This window comes from Streptopelia decaocto (genome assembly GCF_964273445.1).
Source record: "Streptopelia decaocto genome assembly, chromosome: Z".
Classification (NCBI taxonomy): domain Eukaryota; kingdom Metazoa; phylum Chordata; class Aves; order Columbiformes; family Columbidae; genus Streptopelia; species Streptopelia decaocto.
Genome location: NC_138657.1, coordinates 29863172 through 29886458, shown reverse-complemented (window position 1 = coordinate 29886458; position 23287 = coordinate 29863172). Strand labels below are relative to the sequence as shown.

Here is a 23287-nt window from a genome sequence, read left to right as displayed (position 1 = left end):
ACTCTGACCTCAGCTCAGAAACCATTCAGCTGCGCCAAAGGGAAACGCAGAGGTTCAAACTGTCCAAGTTACTCCATGGCCTTAGCACAGTATGGTCCAGCAGTCTGAAAACATAAGCACTCCTCTGTTCCTCTGTTGGTTTACTATCATGCTCCGCTTGTGCCTGCCACATGGCCTGTAGTAAATGCCGTGTGCAAGAACCAGGTATAGGCTGCTTTACCAATGAGCAAAAGGAGCAATGTTTCCTCTGGTTCCGCTGCACTTATGCTAGATGATCTAGTGAATTGGCGAATTGCATCCTAAATCAACTGTAAGAAATTCCAAACTATTACTTTGATAAAATAAAGCCATGTGTAGTTATTTTATACTCTTCTTTACCAAAGCAACAGAGTGCTTAGGAGACAGAGAGAAAGAAACTTTCCTTCCCTTGTCAGCCTTCCTGTGTGCAGCAGGCACAGAATGCAAGGATAACTATGCCAGTCCAACCAAATGAACATCTACTGCCCTGCCTCTGACAGGGGCAAAAAGTATCTGCCTGAGGGATCATGTAAGCACAGAGCAAGCGCCTAGTCACGCTTATCCAGAACGCTTTTGTAGCCCTAAGATTTAACATGCCAAAGGTGATGCCTTCACGCTTAATAGCTGTATCACTCAAACTCACAGCCTCTGGGCTGGGAACAGGCCCTGTGCCATTCACCGGGTGCACAACCTGCACCCACAGGGCACCTGGGGTTTACTGTGCCACCGGCAGGTTGCATGACTTCTTCTGATGGCAGCAAAATACCCTGTGTTAATGTTTGACTGGAGCACACAGGGAGTGGTCACCACAAGAGTAGATACAATGCACAAGCTTCAGGCACCATCAGAATCAGTTAAAATACTTGCCTGGCTGGCAAGCTGGCACTCAGAAGCAAAGAAAAAGAGAAATTTAGCAGGAGAGGCTATCTACTGCTCTCTGAAGTGACTGGAGGTTGTGAGAGCTCAAAAGACACCTCCAAGAAGATGACCATGGGCTGAAATATTTAGCTGGTCATAGCCACAAACACAGAATTTGACTGCTCATTTTGATTTGGCCCTCAAGCAGCTCAAATGTGAGACACATTCAACAAATGAGGAACTGCATCAGACCCACCTGAAGACCAAAAACATGGGCTGCTCTTAGTACACAGCCCCACATGCCATAGGGAAAGGGCAGAAAACGTTGCAGGGTGTCGGAGGAAACACTGCAATGGTCCTCTCAAAAAATTTAAGGGATGTCAATAAATTCTGCTTCAGATACTATTGTGGAAAAATAAATACTTCTGTGAGGTACATTTCTGCTGCTGCCTATTCCTAGAAATCACAGAAATGCAACCTTTTGAAAGGGCACAAGCACAGACAGATTAGGCCACAAACACTACTTGGGAGGCCCTCTGATCACAAAAATTTCAGTTGTGGCCACCAGTCCCTGTGCCTGAGCGCTCTCAGGTGAAACAAAGGGTTTTGTAACTGAATTCACTGATTTTTAAGGATTGTTTCTTTCCAAGTTTGAATTACTCACAACCTCTTCTGACCAGATCCAAAGTCAAAGTTTCTCCTACTTTACAAGGCCATATATGGCAGGTTTGCTTGGTGAGGCTGGCCCCGTTGAATGTGGAGGCAAACCCGAGATCACAGGCGCTCTTCACAAAGGTTATGAATTAACTCCTACAGCTGCGGACACTTCTGTGTACTCTGTGGGGGAGCTGTGGCAGCGCAGAGATTGTGCCACAACCATAGGCTATCTTCTTCCCTCCTGTTACTCCATGAGGATGATTCACTTAAAATCCAAAAGAGATCTGAGGGAAAAGGTCTGAGTCCTCAGATGTGCCAGCTCTGTATTGCTGCACCATCAGTGCTCAGAGAGGGCAAGAAGGAACGGGGCTTGTAGAAGGTCAAGAACCACAGTCAGACTGGCTGGCCAAACTGCCAGGAAGAAGTGAAGCTTCACGTTAAATACTTTGTCATCTCTCAGGGCCACTCGAAAGACTTTTTCTGAATACTTCTTGCACATTTGCATTACTCCACATTGTTCTCCTGGGCATTCAGCTACACCAGGCAGTTGAAGAAGCAGTGGCATTAACCTTTACCAGTACAAATAAAACTGGCCTAGAATAAATAATAGTTACTAAACAGTCTGTCTGGTTTACTTCACCATAAAAGAACCTGTTACATTGGTCCCACCCCACTGCCTTTTTTAGGAAGCTCCAAAAAATCAAACACAACAAACCAGAATGATTCTCAACCCTGCCTTAATTTTCTTAAGAAAACCTCAAAGAAATAAGACTGATCTCATTTTGCTAGATCTTGTTTCTCAATGCCATACTGGAAGTGCCATCATTTCTTCCTGGTTTCTGACGCTGGCAAAGTTAACAGTGTTAAATAGGTCAAAACAGGGCAGAGCACAAAAAAAAAGAATGAGAGACTTGTGTTTAAAAACACAATTCTGATTTTTACACAGGTATTAGGAGAAAACAGGCTTTGAAAACAGCACAAAAACTTTGAAACAGAGAAGACCATTCCCATTTCACCTCATCACTCATTTATGGGAATAAAAGGCATTACTTATAATACATTATTCCGACCCTTACACTGGATTATCATCCAGGCTGATGACTGTTCAGTAAATAAATGTGACAGCCTAAAACAGTGGTCACTGTGAGGCAGAGAGGCACACCTATATAGCACTTGTGAGGAAGCACTGGGGAGGTACAGGATCTCCAGGAAGAGAACAACTATGAGTCACTCGGAAAAGGTGTGTTCAGCTACCCGTAAAGAAAACACCTTGGGGAATACACAACCTGCAGTGGTGGGGCTGCGTCAACAGCTTATATACAAAGCAGCTCCCAGGTTATAGATATCCTGCGAGGTGATAAACACGCATCAGGGTGGGTGTGTGAAAAAGAGATATGAAAAGGACCCATTCAACTTGAATAAAACAATATTTTTTGAACTTTTGCCCAGAATTGAAATAAAACTTAAAGTGTTCCTTTTACTAGATACTCAAGCAGCTTGGCTACCTGTTGTCTTAATTTTTCTTAATTCCTGTGAACTTTTGTACTTCCTCATTTATTCCTAAGCAGCAACAGCATTGCTACAACAATGGCTTTACAGTTCTTCTTGTTCATTCTGAAAGAAGAAACACCATGAACCTGGAAAAAAAATCTATTCTTGATGCTTTTTTCCAGATATTCAGATCCAAAGAGTATAATGCCATGAGAGTGCACAAACAAAACAAAGGCGTCTTCAGATACGTTAAAAGAAGCTGTTGATAAAAGGCTACTCCTGTATGTTTTTGCAAAATCAAACAAGAACGAACAAACAGTTTGCCAGATTTGGGGAAAGTTCAAATAAGCATCAGAAAACTTTAAAAATTATATTAAATTTCTGAGCAGTTTGTTTGTGGGGCTTTTTTAGATGCACACATTTGCCAAAAACAAACTTACATGAGTCTCCACTTTTTGTGTTTCTGTGCATGCTGCTTTAAAAGACACAGCTTCACTGCAGGAAGCAGAATGACAACTGTGAGGAGGGCTCCGGCACAGTGTTCTGCCCTAGCCAGGCTCTGAGCCCAGGGTCAATCTTCCCCTGTTGTGCAAAATTCAATACTGAATGCTTTTACAGGAATGAAATGAAAAAGGGCACTCCAACTGTACTAAGCCCTTAGCATCTGCTAAGAGAATTGATAAGTAGCTAAGATGGCCAGGTATTTAAAAACAGAACTTTATAAAGCAGAGTCATTGTATTATCTACTACTCAGGACAAGCACAGGGTTTCTCCCAAACTCAGGAAAAAAAGAAAAAGGAAAAAAAAAAAAAAAGGTTCAAACTTCAGAGCCATTAGCAGAAATTAATGCAACTCAATCAGAGGATGAATCCTACATCGGTTTTTGAAAGCTGAGGAACACAAATGGAAGAAAACTCATATTAAATCTGACAGGTATTGTAAAAGGAGTGAAGTCCTAAGCAATATATGCTTGCAATCCCCACTGGTGCTATTCAACTGAGACTCACATACCTGAGCCAAACAATTTCCCTGAAAAAGATGTCACCGTACTGAAAATAGCATGTGGCCTACATTAACCTTTCAGTATTTCCTTGTCTTCATAATTAAAACAGTATTCAAAAGCAACACAGAACAGCTCAGAAAGTATCTCTGTCCACATGCCACCTCTATGTACCCCTGTTTTGTTCCTCTGCAGTGTAAGTCAATGTGTCCTGTAGACAGGACAAGCAGCAGTGGGCACAAACTGAAATACAATAAGGAAATAAAAATTGTACTGTTAGAGCGACTAAACACTGGCACACCTTTCCCACAGAGGTTGTGAAGTCTCCATCCCTGGAGATATTCAGTTCTCGCTGATCACAGCCCTGAGCAAACCACAGTACCTCACCCTGCTTTGAGCCGGGGGTCGGACTGGCCACTCTCAGGGTGCCTGCCAGCCCCAGCTGTTCTGTGGTGAGTCACTACAAGCTACACCAGCCTCCAGGAACAACTTCTATCAGCACCTCTGCTGGCAGCCCCTTCCATATTAGCCTTTTTCTTAGCTGGAGTTCATACAATGGACCCCATCTCCACCCAGAATACCTTCTATTTATCTACTATTCATGTTCCCATCTCTGTTTCCAAGAACTCCTTGTTTTTTAACATGTAGTTTTCTAGCATCATCTAGCTCCAACATTTCCTCAAATGGTGATCACAACCAAGCCCACATATACTTTGTAGTAAATGGTGCTTAAAGCGTTGGAGAACTGGGGCCACTAGTAAACACATAAATAAATAAAAAGCATAGGCCAGCTTTTCTATTATCTGCTCTTCTTCTTTGTTCCCATTCGGTCCCCACATCTGAATACTTCTTCCAGCCTCTTTGTGCCTGATCACACTGATTACAGGTAAATATTTAATTATCCATGACCCACCTTCTCTCCCATGTCCCATTCCTCTCTTCATCACATTTCATCCTATGTGTAGTCTCACTTATCTCTAAAATTCTCCATGGGCTAAACCACAATTTGCCCTCACAAACTAATGCATTTCCAAAACAGCATGACCTGCATATGGGAAAAAAGTTCATGTAAAAGCAGGTAAGTGTTCACCATTTGCACATAAGAAACTAAAAGAGAAACTCTGAACTCTGTAAAATAAAAACTTGGAGAGCAATCTGCCACTAGCTTAATGTAGGAGCTGTGCTATTCCTCTGAGCCTCAGCCCACACCAAGGTAGAGCCCTGGCAACTATGATTTTCAGCTCTCCTCATTTCCACTGCATCCATTATTAGCCTCACTTCTCTTCAGTCACTTTCTATTTAATCTCTAAGCTGTCCTCTACTCAGCATCTCCCTAGTTCTTCAGTTCATCTCACTCATGCACATCACATACATGCGCACTCCTCTATCCCATCACCTGCTTGTCTACTTTTTGGTTGAGGGGCAGTGGAATACAACAGGTACTTGTTTATACTTTTTTTCCATATATTTTCTACTAGTAACAGACACAAAGCCTCAGACAATTTTCCTGTTTTAATAATATCCATCAGTATGGTAGTCTGAACCATTAAAAGCTCTCAGCAAGTTAATAATTCCTCTTCTGCCTCAATCATTACAACTGAGTTTGAATTTTGCAACCAAAGAATATCATAGTCAAATGCACCATCTGATCATTAAAAATTCCCCAGCTTCAGACTTGAGATGTCTCCCTAAATCCTTTGTTACATATGGGGCATGCCACCCACTGGCTTGTTTGTACTACAGAACCAGAGCTACATTCCTCTCCTATATCTTGCACTTCAGGATCAGTCTCAGGAAACTAGTAGAAGAAAGAAACAGAAAGCTGAGACCAAATTTTATATGAATAAAAACGATGAAAAGCTAGAAATACCTAACATTATGTTCTGATAGAGTGATGTGGCCCCAAAACAATGCTTTAAGAGATATGTCTTTTCCTTTATTGGAACACAACAGAATGGTGGCTTAAGTATTTTAAGATCTTTGTAAAATCCTTCACACAAAATTACTTTCACGGATCAGTTCATAAGAACTATCATTCTTTGAAGTACTTACAGCAATTTGCTTCTTCAGAGTAAGGTACTCAGAAGCATTAACAACCCTATCTTCCAAATGTTCATGTGATAAGTAAATATTACTGCCCCCATTATGCAAGGGATGCCCCAGAGAAAGGCAACTTGTATGATCTGCCCATGACTGCAGGGACTGGAATGTCACTGTCAAACAACAAAAATAGCTTCTTGTGTGTGCTTGAGATGAGCAATATCATCATTGCCTTTACACATCTACTCACTAAAAATACCGTAGATTTGAGCACATTCATTTTTTCTACATCTTATCTTACGACACTGACTCACATGAATTAATCCCTCTTTTATATTCTGCTCATTGACTACATAATGAAATGTTCTAACGACATAGGATCAACGCCCACAGAATCTGCATTTGGGTAGGTACAACACAGCACAAAATTGCTTCTATAGGTACAAATGGAAACTCAAAAAGCTTTGAATTTCAGTGACTTGATTAAGGTCAAGCAGCGAGCATGTTCCCAAGCTCCAAACTGATCTTCCTAATTATCTGGCAAACATGGCAAAATTGTCCAGGAAACCCTCACTGCAGGCTTATTGCAGACCAATCTGAACATGAGATAATATCTGTCAAACTGCAGGTCCTTGCTGAAGATGCAAAGCTTCTATTTTTCACTTGTTTTAGAATTAAAAGGAGTAAAAGCTCTTCTATTCTAACGGCATTACATTCTTCTCCTAGTCTATAAGCAACCCAATTGCTTAAGCAAATAATGTGATAACATGTGAGTTAATAAATAGAACAGCTCTGCCTTTCCCCTTATCAGCACTTCAAAACCCTCGCTTAGAGACATCTAAATTGTCCAAAATCTGAACCCTTTAGTCACCAATGTGAATGAAGCAGGGTTTGTTTTGAAGTCCGTTGCAACCACCTCCTCTCCCACAACAATGTGGAGTCAAGTAAAATGTATTAAAACAGAGAGTACAATGACCACTTGCTATGTGCTTACAGACAAATAAGACATAAAAGATTTCCTGTTGGCCCTAAAGTTACATTGAAAAGAATATGCAAAAGCCTCAATAAATGGTCATGTTCAGACAGAACAGTAAAGCACTCCACTCTCACTGGGACAGCATTGTATTAAAAATCATGTAAAAATGATTACTTGGCTAAATGAGTGTTAAAGTCAAGGCTGCATTGTATCAGAATGACACTATTGCTTTGTAAGAAGGCTTTTAGCATGCTGTTGTATAGTGTTTCTTATCAAAACTAAAATACTGTAAGACAACTGAGAAATGTGCTGCAACTGAAGATGAGTTCCAAGCTGCCCTCTCCTGTACCATCTTTTGGACCAAAGCTCAAAAATAACAAGGGTTTTCAAGGAAAACCAACATAGATAATGACACACAGGGATGAAAAAATATTCCTCAAATTTTCAATATGCTCCTGTTGGAATAACCAATGCTTTTAATTAAAATGTTTTCAAGGAAGTTCATGGCCCAGCAAAAAAGTTACGGAAACCATTTAAGCAAAAAAACTATCAAGAAGTAGGAGAAAATACCCTGATTTGACTTTGGTAGGCAAAATCCATGGATGTGTTCATAACTTTTAATCAGCTTGGTGAAAGAGCACAGCATCCTGACTGACAGTCGCAATTTCAAACTTACATGCAAAAATGATGACAAACAGTTAACAAGGGCTTGAAGAACAGGTAATATTTTGGGGTGTTTGTCCTAAAAGGGACGCTGTTTTCTTTCTTAAATCAACACACAATCTCATTACCTGATCAGAGAAAAACAAATTTCTGTACCCTGAACTGAACAGACTTTAAAGACCATGGAAGGGGGAAAGCATTCATAGTCAGGATTAAGTTTAGACATGGTAGGTAGTTCAGAAAGCACTCCAGGAAGGAGGAGCATCTTTCAAAGCATGACACCCAAACTCGGAGACGTGAGAAGATAGCTAGCACTGGCTAAGTACAATGGGAATTTCAGACGCAGCTTGTTCTCTTAGCTTTGCACTACTGCACACAGCTCAAAGCACCGACAGAAACTTCATACAAACATTGAAAAAAAACCCCACTTACCCCAAAGGGATTAGGTACACATATGTTTCCCTCTATTTCTGTCAGATTGTATTTGTTAACTTCTCAAAAGACAGAAGGGGCTGCTTTGGGGAGGAGTGTGTTGTTCTCTCTCCTTTCTGGTTTTGGTAAAACCTACACAAACTCCGTTATCTCTACAGTAAAGCAGCTGTGATAATACTCTTGCCTGTAATCATTCACTTCCAGCTCTCCTAGCAAGCAAGGACCACTGAGGATATTGCCTTGTTGCTGGAATAGGGACACTCTGTGCTAAAATTCACTACAGTTGAAATCAGCAAAAATGTTTTCCTCCTTTTAACTGAATTATGTTATTTCAAACTTTATCTACTGATTTATCTTACATCAGTTTCCTCCATACTTTCATTCATGCTTAGTGTATCAGGTTGGTTATGCTGCAACTAGTCATTTATTTACATTTATTTTTAAACACAAGAGGTAGAATAAAAGAGGAATAGAATTATTCTCTCATAAATCCTCTTAGGGAGTTCACAAACCTTTGTCTGCCCTCTCTACTCCAGCTCCCTTGTTGTTTTCCAGTTTCATAACTGGGTTAGATGGAGTCAGAAATGCACACAAAATGGTAAGAGCTGTCTTGATACCCTTCAGTGAATTCCCACCATAAGCACTTTCACATCCTACTGCAAGCCAAGGTGTTTCGTAAGAGCAACCCACAAATCTTAATGAATATATTTAAGAAATTAACTGAGGCTTTCGCCATTTATGTTTCAGCATCTTGCAAGGGTCAGCGCCAGATTCAAGCAACCAAAAGCAGCTTTTCACACACAAGCTGTTATCAACAGACCCTGTATAAGGTGTTTAACATGTACACAAGCAGAGAAATAGAATTATGTTTCACCAGTTACTCCGATGAACTTTGCAATGGAAGTCTGGAAGTCTAGCACAACATGAGAGTTTATCCACAGAGCAGAAAGAACAGTATCACTTTTTAGTACTGACCTTATTTTGAGTATCTTCTAGCACAGATCACAGACTAGTTATTTGCTAAAACTGTTCCTAAAACTGAGCCTGCTATCTCCCTTAGCTCTAAAAAACAGAGTGAAAAGAAGCACTGCAAGAATTAAAACAATTGCCTCATATGGTGCAATCCGACTTTAACCAGAATCCACAATATCACAATTGTGATATTTTGTTTTGCTACTGGCCATGAAGGAGAGCTTTGCTTGTCCTCCTTACCTGCAAAAATAGTATATTACTACCATTTAGAAAGGTAACTGAGTGAAATGAATATATCCCAAGTTGTCCCCTCACCTTAGATACACAAAGAGAGAAGCCAAAAGATAGGGAAAGTTATTTTTATACAACTCTTCAGCAGATCTTGGTAAAAGATTTATCAGAATGCCAAAGTACTGGAAGCTCCTGGAGGATCTGGTGCCCCCTTCCACATAAACTGGACTCTTTCCTGGTCAGTACAATAACGGAAAGAAGACAATGAGGCATGTGAGCTCTGTGTCAGTCTCTGCAGCTCTTCAGTGTTTGTAGTGCTTCCACACACAGGCAGCTCTGATGCAGCAGAGCTCAGACACAACTGACTGCTCTACATCTCCTTCTAGGGATGCTGTCACTGTCTGTGAACACTCCAACCATGCTCAAGTTCTTCAAGCACAGAAGGGCTCAGCAAGGACACAGTCTAAAAACTCACCAGATGATGCCCATGCAAAAGACGGAATAAACTGGCATTTAAAAATATGAAGTATAAATGCCTTTGAGAAGCTGCAGATGCCTGCTGCGAACCCAAATGGGGTGAAAATTTCATCCCTTACACAAAAACATTTCCTATTGAACACACAGTGCTGATTGCCTATTTGCTTACACATTTCTTTTTCTGATTTTCAGTGGAACATGTTTTCCATGTACATGGTTACATGAAAAATATCACGGAGTGCCTGTTTGTCTGCTTCAATCATTGAGTGACTATCCTGGTTATTTCCAAACTGCTTGCTGAAGAAGGGTGGGGAGACAGGGTGTCCGAGATGACCATCCTGAGTCCTCACAACATAATAGAAAAAAAGTACAGCATTTTGTGCATTTCTGCCTGATCTAACTCAAGAAGTTCCTTCTTATGAATGCGAAACATTCATATTTTGGGTAAGATATGAAAAGAAGATTTCTTTATCTTGTTTTATAAATATTTTCAAAGGCAATCGATAGTTTTCTTCCCTACTAAGACTGCTTATTAAACCACCAACTATGTCTGTAAGCTAACTTGGGACTAATTTTGCTGTCACTTAATTCAATGGCAAATGACTCAAGGAGTTCACAGGTAGCTGGCTTGATCCTTTTATTCAGAATTTTAAAAATAACACCTTTTAGACATATTGTACTGATCAATACTGACAGTAAAAAAATTTCTCTTCAACTTTGATTCATCTTCCTCAAGCTCAAATACCCCAGGGTTTTTTAATCTTCATTTATGAATTCTCAAGATATGCTGTAGGTTTTTCAGAACAGGTAATATTTTATTATTAGTCTGGGTATTACATATTGATTTGGTGTTCTAATCTCAGGTCTTTAAATATTGCTTTAATATGAATGCAATTGTACTACGATGATAATAAACAGAAAGAGTGTTCCCAGGACTCTGGACTATGGACAGATCCAGACTGTGAAGCTCAAATGTGAATGCAGACTTTAGAGAAGTTTGAGGTTCACTTCAGGGACAATTGAAGGTCACTCCATTCCGACAAACCATTCAAGAATTAGTTGCAGCTCACAGTGAGATTTCACCATTACCACACATACCATGCCTGTGATTATTTTCTGAAGGAGTATACCTGAACTGTGAGGTCATTTTACTGATCTGCCTAACCATCACTGGTCAAATATAAAGAATGAACTAAACACCACATATGAGGTTGCTGCTTCTTCAGAATTTCTTCAGTCATTTTCCCAAAAGTGTATCCTTACTAAGATGTGATCTACATGGACAAATCTGCAACAAAAAACTACTGAGGTCAAACTTACTGATCAGGCAAGAGCAATATTTTTGTGAGAAGAGTTGTACCTGAAGATACTAAAACACCACCACCCATGTAGGGAGTTCCTGGAAGGTAAGTTAATATGCTACTACACAAAATGCAACTTTTGCACATTCTCCCTCAGAATAGAGTTTACTGCCTCGTTCCTCCAAGAATGTCGTGTTGAAATATTTAATGCAAACTTTGAAAAACCTAACAGGCGTTCAGCTTTAAAGAACTAGCATCAGACATTTCTCATCATTGCTTTCATCTAGCTTCCATCTACATCAGTTCTCTTAATATAATTCAGAAAGCTTCAGACACAAAATTTATGCTGAACTGTTGTTCAGGTCACAGAAAGCTTTTTCTAGTCTGGCCAAAACTCTGCAGGTCTGTCCGGCTGGCTCCATGTCACTATTCAGGTTATTTCACAATGGCTGTTCTCTTTTAATGCTACTCCAAAGAGCTGAGACTGGTCCCATCTGAAGAAGGTGAGAGAAAAGGTTACCAGCCCAACAAGGTAATCTGCCCTGACTACATTTCTGCTCTGCTCTCCTCTAAAGAGAATAGAGAAACACAAAATATACAGAGCACCTGTGAAGAGCAGGGTTACCAAACTATACATTCATGTGGTACTATGTCACGAGCACAACTGAGAGGAAGGACAAACAGTTAACAGGAGCCTCCCAAAAGATTACTTACCACTCTCCACAGACCCTCATCTACACATCTTAATAACAAATGTTCAACTCTTTTAGCACCTAGCAAAGCACCTTCTAGTCTTTGCAACAAGACAGTGCTTTTTCTTTTTTTTAATGTAATTCACCCATATCACCAGACAGAGACTGATTATATCAGTAAAATAATACAGTAATTGAGTTGTTGCAGGTACCTCCACATCTCACATACCTCCATCTGTCTGCAAAATAAATAAATGAATAAACGGAAGGGCTGAGATTTCCTCCTTCCACACGACATGAGCACTTTCCACTCTCTCCAGCTGCTACTTCCCAAGATACAAACAGAAGCTCAAGGAAATGCATCTGTCAGAAAGCACCAGTTTGACAGGATCCACTGCAAACGCACCTTCCATTCTTGCCATTGTTTCCCCTTTAATCTGTCACCTTAATGTGACATTATAGTATGATCTGAAGTACATGCAGCATAGATTCTCATTAAATCGTTGCAATCAAACTCATATCAGAATAAATTTCATTTCCTATCTTCTTCTTACCTACACTGTCTCAAGAATTATTTTACTCCAGGAAGCATCGCAGGGGGATTTGCAGCAGAGGGGAAAGAAATGCAATTTGTTATAAGGAAAAAAAAAAAGAGAAGAGTTTGATCCAAAATTCTACACTCTGCCCATACTTACCAGATGAATAAAAAACCCTACTAAATGTGATGGTACTTAATCTAGTTATTTTGGCTGCTCTCAGTGCAGAAGTCTACAGTATCAGCTCATACAACCCACAACAACACTGGAAGGTATGAAAAACAACCCTGCTTACCTTTCATCCCAAACTTAGAGTGTCTTCCAAACTTCAGAATAATGAGCATTATTACTAAGCCAGTGCACACCAGTGCTGCAATTCCCACCACAACATACACCTAAAAAAAAGAGGACACAAACAGATCTGATTGTTTAAGTCGCATGAACTACCTTCAAAGACATTCAACATACATTCAGATTACCCCAGTTAGGTAAGGAGACTAATTTCAACTGGGAAACATTTGCACTTGGATCAAAGAGTACTACTTGAAGTTTCTTCTATCCTGCAGAGAACAGAGATTCAGACACCTCTAAGAACAACTTTTTCAACATCCTACACATTCAAGGTAGGTGGGAGCAAGTGTGCATCACCCCTTTCCCTTCCAGCAGAGTAGCATGTTATAAAAAAACCCACATAACAAACGCACACAGGAAAAAGATTTTACCATAAGAGTGGTTGTACACTGGTACAGATTGCCTGGAGTGGCTGTAGAGTCTCCATCCCTGGAGATGTCAAAAGCAGAGTATACTCAACCCTGAGCAACCACGCTGGCCCCACTTTAAGCAGGAGGAACTGGACAAAGGATTTCCAGAGGTCCCTTCCAGCCTCAGCCATTCAATGATTCTCTTAACAGACCAATTTTTTAGCACAGTGTCCCGACTCACAGTCCACTCTCTAGTGAACATGAATGCACACACTCTACAACACCTGCTGCTTTTTGGAGTCACCGATGCAGGGAGGCTGCAACAGCAATCAGCCTGGCCACCTGACACCATTTTCCAGCAATTCAGCTCAGGAAAGCGTGAGAGGCAAGGCAGCAAAGGAGGAAACCCACCAATTCAGCTACTTATATTAAAGTCTATTACAAATTATCAAAAACCTACATGAAATCATGTTTTAAAAACATATAATTAGAATTTGAAAGTTCACTGCAGCACATCCTTTCTGTAAGGAGGAGCTGACTTCAGGACCTGAATTGCAACAATAATCTTCAGATTACCTTGGATGTCTTTTTTTGTAAATACAGTTGCTCTCCTTGGCTAAAATTAGAAGCAAAGTCTTAGGCTAAAAAATTGAAGCTACTTGTTTGGAAAAGCAAGAAACAAAATAACTAGCCATTTTACTTGTACTGAAAAGTGATACGCTCTGTCAAAAAATGGGGGGGAGGCCAAGAGTGGGGAGCATTGATTTTCTTTTTTTCCCTCTTTTTCTGAGTTTTGATCACAACACAGTAATAGCTCCAGTGTTCTGGTAGCTCAAGGTCCTATTACAATTTCCACAGTTTTCTGAGTTCTGTAGCCAGAAAGTACACCAAGATTACAGATCATGAAACAATATATATACTTACAGTGATGCTATCTTCATTCTCCTTGTTGGAAACATCCGTAGAAGTAATTTGATTACTGTTATTTGTGGTGTCTCCAAGATCATTAGGTGTGGTTTCATACTCTTAGGAAAGGAAAAAAGGTTGCTTTTATAATTTCGTAACCTTAGAGGTGAAACAGTTGTCTTTATCATTTCTGGTCTGTAAGATGGCAAGTCCACTAACAACTCTCAGGACTCTGAGCTCTTTAGAAACAATACATTATTGCTAATGTAGCTCAAACTTTGCAGAGGGTAGGGGGATTCCTTGTGGCAGATACTTGAACAAATGTGTTACACTGATAAGCTTGAAAAGAGAAGTAATTTACACCATAATGTCTATCTCTACTGGACAAACTTGAGTTAAATAAAAACTCCGTCCATAAAGCTATTTTCATGTGCTTCTGACTTCCCATTAAAAATTAAAGACTGTCCTCTATGCTGAACTTCTCCTGCCTTGTATTCAGCCAAATATAGGACAGTCTTAGAAATTAGCTTGGGGACTTCTGTTCAGATGAGAAGAACTTGGCAGATGGGTTTTCAGCTAGTTTATTACTACCAAATGTGAAATAGCTCTTTTTCTTTGTTTAACAAATAATAAAAAAATATTGTTGTGTGCACAGAGGTTACAGTCTAGCACCATAAGCTGTCATAGAGGTAAACCTTTAAAAAACTGTCTGAGATGGTGTGAAGAAATTTGATTTGTCAAAATAATTCCACTGACAGGTCTGTACCATAAAAGAAGGAATATGGCTTAATTATTTATAATTATCTCAAAATGAAACACAGATATTTACAGCCCATGATTTCCTGTCAAATTATTCAAATGAGGTAAAAAGAATTGAATAATATACATACAAACTTAGAGAAATGTGCATGAAATAAAATAAATGCATATATTTTGTGTTTGCATCTGGAAATACACATAACGCTTCAATTTTATGACTGTGATGTGTGCAGATGAAAGAAGGAAAAAAAAGTCAACAATTGCATCTATCATAAAAATGCAACTCCAGAATTGCAATTTATATTTGGAATTAACTGCATATTTGTTTATACATTTCAATTAAAATCAGTGCTACAGATGAAATTTTAACTTGGAATCTGAGAAAGCAGAACACAGAGGCGTAGCTCGCACTAACTGCACAGGTAGGAACTCTTCCAACTGCAGAGCTGCTGCTGAACAAGGGCAGGCAGGGCCTGCACATTGGCAGACTTTATCTTCTTTAGCTCTCAAGGCCATTTTGGAGACCTCAGCTAACAATGCTAACAGCAAGCTGCAATGGGCTTTTAATCTTCCTTTGATTTCTGCAAAGCACTTGTCATGGTACAGATTTTTTGGTATATGAAGCTATGCAGCTACCTCTGGCATCAGTGCTACAGTCAGTACAGTCCTTGTCTGATCAGCTCATGTATTCTATTTAGTCTCTTCATGATGCATGCTGAAGAATAGGACTCTTTCAAGCCAAAATACAAATTAAGTATATGGAGCTTTCATGAGAAACAAAATTCAATTTCCTGGTCTTCTACTGTTTGAATTCTCTGACTCAGCACTGCATCTCTACATCTATTGCTGCCTTTGCAGCAAGTAGCGAGAGGCAAATGAAGAGCACTTGGGTAGCACCAATCCCGCCTGAGCAGCTCACCTGCACAAGCAGCCTGCACACTCAGACAAGGTGCTGTGCAGACCATTCGCCACCACAACTACATGCTTTTGCCAGAACAAAGGAGCAGGCTTCTGCTTCACGCATTTGCAGGCGGAGCCCACTTTATAACAACTATCTCAGCCTACAATATTTGGTTTCCTTTACAATTAGCTGGGGAAGTCTTCACAAAGATAGGTTCGACCAACCCTGTATTTATGGTAACTTTGTAAGACCAATAAATAAAACAAATATTCATAGCTTTTGCTGCTGTGGCTCTGTAATACAAAATTTCAAAAGGGAAATGGTTTGGTCTTAATTTTACCTGTAAATAGTGGTGGGCAAAAGCAGTTCTATTTGCAGTTCTGTTCATGCTTGGGTCTGCACTCAGCTACTGGAAATCACACCCTGAAGGACTAATGAGAACTATGCAGTGTTTCAGGTCTGGTCTTTGGATCCGCTGAATGTACTTTTATATTAAAATAGGCAAGAGCTAAAGCAGACCATGTCGGTACGCTGGTGTTGCGTTGCCCTTCCCTGCTGCCCAACTGTGAAGCACTTGCATTTGAACAAGTGTCGGATCTCCAAAGTCTCTTGAAATGCGTAAGCCAGGCAAGGAAAACACATGCCAACAGCTAACCAGCCAAAACTGGGTGATGTGGAGTTAAACCAATTCCTGCTTGTTTCTCTATGAAATCCTGACATAGACACTAAACACTCTGACAGTGGTTGGGTCACAGACAAGGGTCACTCCTCTTGACTGATGCTGTGTGGGACTTGTATTGCTCCAGGACCAGGTGCTCCAGGGCAGGTTCCCCACTGCCGCATGCCTCTTGCAGCCACCTGTGGCTCTCCGTCAACTGCAGTAAATTGCAGCTGAGGCTGGGCGGTATTTTGCAGCCATTTCACAAAGAAGGTGCATGGTGGCTGGTATACAGACAAGAGCACAGTCACACCAGCACCGGGGGTCATTCTGCACAGTCCTCTGAGGGGTGGGTGATATGGAGCATGTTGTCTCTCTCATGTTCACAACCACATTAGAAGAAGGAGCATGGCATGAAGACATGAACTCCTAGTCAAAGAAGCTGTCTTTGCATTTGCTCTCCTGCTCAGCCACAGGTGAGGTGCTTTATTCCTCTCAGCTCCTTCCCAGAGGGACCAGGACAGCTGCATTTTTTGAGAGGTGCTGCAGAGCTAATCCAGAGACACCAGCAACTGCTCCGCAATTGCAGCTGGGACTCCCCTGGGCAGACTCAATGTCACACAGCCTGTCACAACCTCATCAGCTCTTCCGGTTCCCATTCTATATTCAAAACACTCAATGGAAAATGTCTGGAGATCACCTCACATGGAGGGCAGGACACAGAAGGCCAATTATCAAGGGACAGGCCAAACCTCGCTATGAAGGGGTTTGTTCTGCACGGAGTGGTACTCGAGGCCAGGGTCCCCTGCCCTCCGTCCCCTCTGCCTCCACCGCCTTCATCTCCTCACAGCTCATCACTGCCCAGCTCTGGGCCCTGCTGAGCCCGGACCACCTGCGGGCCTGTAGCTTAGCCCTGGCCCCAGGACAGGTCCCAATGCCTGGGTCTAGGGCTGTTCATGGGCCCCCCAGCTGCCCTGCTGCTGGCTGGGGTGGTGGGACAGCCCTGGCTGCCAGGCCAGGGAGGCAGCCCTGAGGGACCACCATGGCACCCTGACACCCACAAGGAAGTACCTCACAGCTCCCACTAACTTTACCCATCGTCAACAGACCAAGAGACACACAGCCGTTCCCAGTGCCCAGCAGGATCAAATCCTCTTTCGCTGCCTCTACCCTGCACACCAGGCACATCTGCAACACCATTAGCACAGGGCTCTGAAAAATGCATTTTAAAGTGAAGCCTGCAGGAACCAGGGGGTGGTTCTTTGTATCTTCCTTCCAACATAATCTAAGCTGTGGGTAAATGAGTTAGCATAGAGACAGAGCAGTCTGAAAAGAAGTCATGAAACCGCTCAGTCTTTGAGGGAGCTCATGCCAGGGCTCCCACTGTCAGCCATGCAGGTGGCTGCTTCTCTGAACAAGTGTAGCCATTCCTAGACTTTCCAGCCAGCCTCATTTATTCACCTCACTAACTGGACTCATGAATTTGGAATAATTAGGGAAACACTCTGGACTACAAAGTGCTTCTCAAAGCAAGCACTGAGTCACTGAAACAAAGATCAAAGACAGCAATTTCAAACAGCAGAAAGAAAAGGCAGGAATAAAAAGGAAGGCAGCTTTTATCAGGACTAGGTCTTGCAAGCTGTGATCCACCAGCGCAGTCTGAAGCCCACATCTCAGCAGAAACCTACCCAAGTCAATTGAAGCACAGCACTCTCATGGTTAAAGCCATACACAGGCAAATAGGTCCTTGATAAAGAGCTCAGAATCAAAATCTTCATGCATACAGCTGACATAATACAACACATGTAAGAAATTGCACAAACCATCACCACCTTCCCAGCTCCCCCAAAAAAAATGATTTTGAAAGAGAGGGAGGGGAAGCTATCCTTTAGTATTTCTAAGCACTTAAAGACAAACTGATGCTTCAATTGCACATTTGCTAAAGTTTAATGACATGGAACGGAATCAAAGCAATAACTTTTAAATCAGCTTAAGGAAACTTGAGTCACGGGCCATTTGATCCAAATAAAAAGTACTCCAAACCAGATCTGGTTTCTGCTGGAAGCTAAAGAGTGTTTGAGTATGTTGGTTAGGATGGACTTTCCTACTCACCAGAAGTGTTTTGTAAAACTAGCCAGTTGCTTTTCATTCTGCAGCTTCTATTCTTGTGCACACTGGCTTTCACTAGGTACAGATCAAAACATTTCATCCAACTAGAAAACTACTGTGAACACTGTGTCATCAAATCTGCTGGCATACACTCACATATCACCGAGTTGATGGTCTGCTTATGCAAGAGAGATTAAAGTAAGGTACAAATGAGCAGACAGAGCAAAATAAATTGCCTACAGGAAAACTTACTTGTGCCAACCACATTTTTAAGTGGGATTTAGGGGTACATTTTTGGAGGCAAAACAAGTATGGAATCATCCCTGAAAAAAATAAATTAAGTTATATAAGGAGAAATCATGAACTCTCCTCCAAGTAATGCCTCCAAAAGGTTCACAAAATCTCATGCCTGTGAGCTACATCAGATAGCTGTCATCATACTGGATCAACTGCTACCATTCGTAGCAGTGGATTTACGCTTCTCCTATTGTGATTCAAAAGCAGCAGAGTAAGTAAAATGGCCTAATGTTTCTTAAATAAGATAAGGCAGGAGAAGAACCAAAAATACAAAGTACCTTTTAGAACTGTGTTATAATATGTGCCATTTCAATTTAACTGAGCCTGACATTCAATTTTTAAATAGTTTCAGTTCCTTAATTTTTATCATTAAAAGAAAAGAAAAAGAAAATCAAATATATACCATAAACATCTGGATCCACAATTGGGCCACTACCTGCACATGAAGAAAAAAAAAAAAAAAAGAAAAAAAAAGAAAAAGCATTTGTAAATAGATTTCAAATGCTGGAAGAATAAGAGTTTCTTTAGGAATTTTTTAAGAATTCACATGTTATTTGCAATAGCCATGATCAGTATCTACACAAATGCAAAGCAACATCAATATATTGCAGTACGTGTTCATCAGATTACATTTACAACCATTTTGGAGCTGTCCCAAAGGCTAATATTTTGCTTCATGTGAAACAGATAATGCACAGAGTACAAGCTCTGCCAAACACAGGAGTATTTCCCAATTGGGCAAAACTCTGCTTTCTGCTGTTAAGGTATATCTGGAACAGGTGTGACAATAGCTATTCCTGTTGAAAATACAATGGTAACATTCTCCCTGACCTTAAGTGGAAGCAGAATTCAGTGAGCATTAACAATCACTAACTCTTACCTGGTCAAAAAATTCTGCTATTAAATCACTGCGGGAGCAAAACAGTTTAGCTGTCAGCTAGCAAGTTAAGGGCTAGAGGTAGCAATGAACTAAGCAGCACCAATTCATTTGCTCTGTAAAAGGATGCTTCCAAGAAGCCAGTTGCACAGCTGATACACTGACAGAACTCTTACCAAAAGAGTCAGATGTCTCGAAAACCAGCCTTTACACAAGCAAATGTCTAGTCTACACTTTTCTAAATTTTACTAGTTCCAGTTTGCAGCTTTTTCTAATTACTGCACATATGTAAGGCCAAGCACATATGTGAGTATATTGCATAGAACACCCACTGAAATTAGCATACTATTAGACTGTTCACACTTTGAAGGATACTTTTGTTATAATTACAACATACCCACTCACTCTGGTCTATAACGTATAGCATAGCATAGCATAGCATAGCATAGCATAGCATAGCATAGCATAGCATAGCATAGCATAGCATAGCATAGCATAGCATAGCATAGCTAGTACGCTCCTAATCACCTCTTCCGTATTTTTATTCTTTCTTTTTGTTGGTTTGGAAATAAAATTAACAGATAGTTAAAATCTCCAAAGATGAATCAAATTTCAGAAGGCATAACTCTGTTAATAGTACTATACAGTAAATCTATAACAGTGGAATTACACTGGCATAAAAACGCTGTGAAGCATGTAAATGCTGTGAACAGCATTGTTTCTACCTCTGTCAACACCATGAGAATCTGTGCTGGAAATACTAAACAGACTTGCAACCTATTTGCCGAATGGCAGCAGTTAATTAGGTTTATTTTTAAATGCATTTGAAGATATTCTAGTATCCAGAGATACAGGTTAATAAACTCCATGAGAACCGTCATGTCAATCTGCAGAGACAAATAACAAGTGAAGAAAGCTTGTACTATCTGTTCCCAAGCAACTTCTGACCAGAGTTTGCTTTTCATACAGTTCATGTATTCAGTTTTCCAGTATAAAACATCCATCTGCTGAAAGACAGTATTTCTACTTTACCTTCTGTAAGCTAAAGAGGAAAAAAAAAATCCCCAATCCTTTATTCCCAAGTTAAATGACAAGATTTTTGTTAGTCTTTACTGGAACTGGGATAAAGTAATCAGATTAGTTTAACCCCTAACTCCTGATAAGGATAGAAACTAGGAAGTCATCAACTCCATTCAAATACCTTTTATATAATTAAATAGTTCACTTCAAATAAAGTTGCAAAAATCAAGATGCTGGAGGATACTCAAGTTTCTGTTTAGTATTCCCTAAATAAAAACATACCTACACAATAATCAAAACATCAGCTGAAGTTATTTTAACATTAAGCTTCACCACAATAATTTTGCACATTTACACACAATTATTTTTAAGGCAAACACAGAACAGCGTTGTTGTTTTGGTCCCTGTTAGAAGAGGTTGTTGTATAAATAAACTATTAAGACACTCATCTTTATAAACTACATCCACTGCACTTGGTTTGCTTGCTTCTTTCTTTAGAAATTTGACATTTTCAAAGTAAAGCAGCAGCAAAAGACTCAATCCAAAAACATACTTCTGCGAAACAGCCCCATGTTGTTTTGCTGCACAAGAAAGAGGCCACTTCTAAGGCCTATTTAACATATTATTTTACTTTTACACTATACTATGTGACTTGAATTCCTTCAGCTGAATTCTAAAGCAGAGAACTGGCAGAGGAATAAACTTAATTAAAAATACTTATTATTGGTAAAAATCTCTCCCACATTCATTAGCTGTTTTGAATCGACTACGAGAACAGCCTCGAGAATAAAACATTAATATTTCTTGCTTACTGTTTGCTGCAGTGTAGTCTGAAATAATCACGTCATCCTCAGCAAGGACAGCTTCACAAGAATCCAAGAACTCTAGCAGATTAAAACTAATTTAAAATCTAGCTAGTAGAATAGGAAAATTATTCTTCCAGGCCTCTGTATTTAAAACAAAGTCTTAATTTACAATATTAACTGTGTTATCATTGACCTAATCCAAATCCCACTGTGGTACATGCTTTCCTCTCCTTTACGTCTGCATCCTCAAAACAGTGAAAAATGTTCTGCAAGCAGCATGCCAGCAGTGGAGAGCATCTTAGCACAAATAATGTCTTCATCATCTTTGATGCAACTTGGGAAGTGGAGTATTACACTGCTGATGACAGAACATGCTTCAGACTTAGTTGCATTTAATTTAGATAGACATATGGATTATAAATTAGGGGTTTTTTTAGATTTTCTTTTGTTTTTTACGTTCAAGAGCATTTGCCCGTAAGTGATGCAATAACCAGAGAATCAGTTTAAAGCTCAGTGAGCGTACCCCACCCCATGAAACATCAGGGCTGGTACTGAGTTCAGTCATGAAGGCATGGAAATGAACATAATACCAGGGTGTGGGCCGTAATCTTCATGCTTCATTGTACAACATGTGGGCCAAAAGAAGAAACTACACAGTAACGACAGCACTGAAAAAGCCTTTTAAGGGTTTGAAACAGCCTGCCAGTGCTTTAAATAGTAGCAGTTTGAAACAAAAAGTGTAATACAATGCAGAGGATTCTAGTTTTTTAACATTCGCTGTTATGCCAGCTCCAGTGAAAGAGACAACAATGTTGTGACGTCTTCTGAATTCAATGCCATGATTCTTAAAGGAAAAAGATAAAAACAGTATTGAGGAGACCAGGTAGATAAGCATTTTCCCCTGTTATTAATTTTTAAGACTGGTTTGGTGCAATCCACTATGCATTAACTGATTTCTAATGCAGTTATATCTTGTCCATACATTGTCTTCTTCTACACACTTTGTGTGAATCTGAATCCACCACAAGGCCTGGGAAATGCTTAAAGAACACAGCACAGATGGTATTGAGAGACTTATATTCCTTATGAGTATAAAGAGGATGGAACAAATAAATAATGCTGTCTTTCTAATTTGGAGGATACCTACAGTTCTATTTACTGATTTAAAAGGCCACAACTGTAAAAATTTTCTATGTACAGGGAGAAGCATAAAGGGAAAACAGAACAGTACAAGGGAATTGGATCAAAGACAGAAAATTATAAATTCACCTCAGTTTATGAGAGGAACTTTTATTCTGTTCAGAAAAATGAAGCCAGGTTCATATTAAATAATCAGGGTGTAAGAGAACTTCCATTGTAGAGAAAATATCTATGAGGTGAACCACTTTACTGACCTGTTGTAATGCAGTATTAGAGAATGCCAGTAGCTGAAACCATGGCATGTTTCTGTAATGAGTCTATTTAAGGAAGAACACCAGAGAAAAAAGGAGCACTAAGGACAGCAGAAGTAACTAAAGCCGGGCTGTATCAGCACTTCACCTTCTCTTTCTAAGGGTGGGAAAGCAAAAGACTTACCATCTCTCTCCCTGCAACAGCCTGAGCAGATAGGAAAACACATTAAATACAGACCATGTTTTAACTGTCTGCAGCCTGCAATTTAGGATAGAGAATTTAAATATTCTTTTTTTTTTTTTTTTATGCCAGATAACACTAGCACTGCACATTGCTATTTCAAAAAAAAGCAGCAGCTATTCATATCCCATGGCTAAGAAGCCAAAGGTACATATATGCTCATATTTTCAGATTTGAGTGTGCAATTTGCCTAAAAACATGCCTTTATTTCCACTCTAGCTGTGCAAGAGTTTTTTCCATGTAGAGCAATATGCTTATATGAATACCTTGTTAGTCT

The 23287-nt window shown here is 40.1% G+C and overlaps 1 protein-coding gene across 1 annotated transcript in view; it reads right to left on the bottom strand.

The window, feature by feature from the left end:
- The window catches only part of NTRK2 (neurotrophic receptor tyrosine kinase 2), a gene marked incomplete at its 3' end in the record, with an annotated part of 203362 nt that overhangs the window by 130964 nt on the left and 49111 nt on the right, over window positions 1–23287 (bottom strand). The window contains exons 9-11 of the mRNA XM_082074505.1: window positions 19079–19111; window positions 13970–14070; window positions 12640–12739 (exon numbers count right to left, since the gene is read on the bottom strand). Of these exons, the coding sequence (XP_081930631.1) occupies window positions 12640–12739; window positions 13970–14070; window positions 19079–19111 (234 nt within the window). The remainder of the gene's footprint in view (window positions 1–12639; window positions 12740–13969; window positions 14071–19078; window positions 19112–23287) is intronic.